This window comes from Apis dorsata, unplaced genomic scaffold (genome assembly GCF_000469605.1).
Source record: "Apis dorsata unplaced genomic scaffold, Apis dorsata 1.3 scaffold_1279, whole genome shotgun sequence".
Taxonomy (NCBI): Eukaryota; Metazoa; Arthropoda; class Insecta; order Hymenoptera; family Apidae; genus Apis; species Apis dorsata.
Window position 1 is genome coordinate 1 of NW_006264376.1, and position 1,914 is coordinate 1,914.

Genomic DNA, 1,914 nt, shown 5'->3' on the forward strand with positions numbered 1-1,914 from the left:
ATATATTATATATATTATATATATTATATATTATATATTATTATATATATTATTATATATTGAAATATGATTATATTATATTTAATTTATAGATATTATAATATTTAAAATAAATAAGTTGTTACCTGAATTCCTCGTCTAAGACTTGCAGCATGTAATTGTGCAGTAACTCCAAGATTTAAAAGATCTTCAGTGGTAAGTCGATGTAACATTCTCCCATCAACTTTACCATTTTGGAAAGCTTCTTTATGCTGTGGTAATCCAATATCATCTAACCATCGTAAAACTGCAGTATTATCCATCTATAATTTTATAAATATTTATGTCATTATATAAATTACAAAATAATAATAAGATAATAAAATTGTAAAAAATATTTTAATCTCATGATATCTCATTATAAGTTATATATATAATGTATTTAATATTATATAGTATATATAATAATTGATATTATATAATATATATTTATAAAATTATAAAAAATACCTTATCTGATCCAAGAAATTCAGCTCCATCAAATTTTTCGGATTCTATTGCATATAATAATTTCTTCCTATGAAGAACATTTTTAATTTCTAATTCTTTTTCTAATTGTTGTTGTGAGCAGTCTAATAATTTTGATCCAGTAGCACCCCATCGTCTCAATTCGCCCGCGTAACATTCTAATCCTAAATTTGCGAGCCAATCTTCAATTTCTTCCATTGAAAGTTCCATCAAAGATTTTTGAGCAATCGATGCTATTCGAGAATTTGAATCTCCTATGATAGTTTTTTCTTTTTCAGCTAAAACAAAAAAATAAATAATGAATAAATTTTATTGCACCAAATTAAATTCAAAAATTAAAATGTTGCAAATGTCATAATTCAAATATAAAAAAAAAGCAAATAAATAATAATTTTTTAAAATATATTAATGTCTGAAATACATAATATTATTATGTATGAGGAGAATAAGTTAAAAAAAAAAGACAAAATCAAAATTTTCATGCAAAAATCAACATAAAATTTAATTAATTCAATGTTGACATAGACTAAATTAAAAATTATTAGCCACGATTGCCTGTCATATATTATTGAAAACATTTAAAAATGCATGCTTAGATGAAGAATCAATCGCAACCTAGAGTAGGCGCAGACAGGCATCTCGCGGAGGCTCCTTTAATGGCCAATGGTACTGTTGTGTGTGCTCCAGAAACTAAACTGGGTACCTTACCGAACACTACACCTTTCTTTGAAGAACTCGGTGGCCTAGGAAGACTACTATATTGAGTGGTATGCCTTCCAAATTTTTCTCCCTATAATAAATCAGTAATAATAATATATTCTTTCATTTTTATTGCAAATTTAACTATATACATATATATTTCATTTATAAAAAAATATCCAATTTTACATACATTCACACATTTGATATAGGACTTACATTTGATATAGGACTTGTATTACGAAGTGCAAGATTTTCATGTTCTAAACTTGCTTGTCTAAGTTTCATTTCTGATAAAGAACTCAAAAGTTCTAATTTTTGTGTTTCCAAAGCACTTCTTGAAAGTACTTCCTAAAATTTAAATCATTGAAGGAATAAAAAAATAAATATATAATATAAAATATAAAATAAAAAATATAAAATAAAAAAATTACTTTTTGTAATGCCTCTTCCATTCTTCTGAGAGAATCTTTCTTTTCTCTAAGCATATTTTCCAATTCTTGGATTTTACTAGATTGTGCATCTACTTGTTCGGATAAAACTGATACTTCCATACGTAATGTTCCACGTTCATTTTCTAACTTTTTTAAACGTTCCTATATGATATATAATTATATTATTTATATTATTTATTTATATATTAATTATATTATATATATATAAATTCAAATATTAAGAAATTAAACATTGATATTTTAACTTTCTATG

General features: G+C 24.0%; 1 protein-coding gene across 2 annotated transcripts in view; it reads right to left on the reverse strand.

Annotated features, from left to right (window-relative positions):
- Positions 1-79: 79 nt before the first annotated feature.
- LOC102680921 (liprin-beta-1-like) overlaps positions 80-1,914 on the reverse strand; it is a 2,718-nt gene continuing 883 nt past the window's right edge. Inside the window, exons 3-7 of one of the 2 annotated variants that reach the window (XM_031514850.1) lie at positions 1,641-1,802; positions 1,426-1,557; positions 1,216-1,297; positions 490-785; positions 80-302 (exon numbers count right to left, since the gene is read on the reverse strand). In XM_031514850.1, the coding sequence (XP_031370710.1) occupies positions 105-302; positions 490-785; positions 1,216-1,297; positions 1,426-1,557; positions 1,641-1,802 (870 nt within the window). In that variant the 3' untranslated portion in view covers positions 80-104. Of the gene's footprint in view, positions 303-489; positions 786-1,122; positions 1,298-1,425; positions 1,558-1,640; positions 1,803-1,914 lie in introns of both variants that reach the window. The other variant, XM_006625105.2, reaches the window with a different exon arrangement.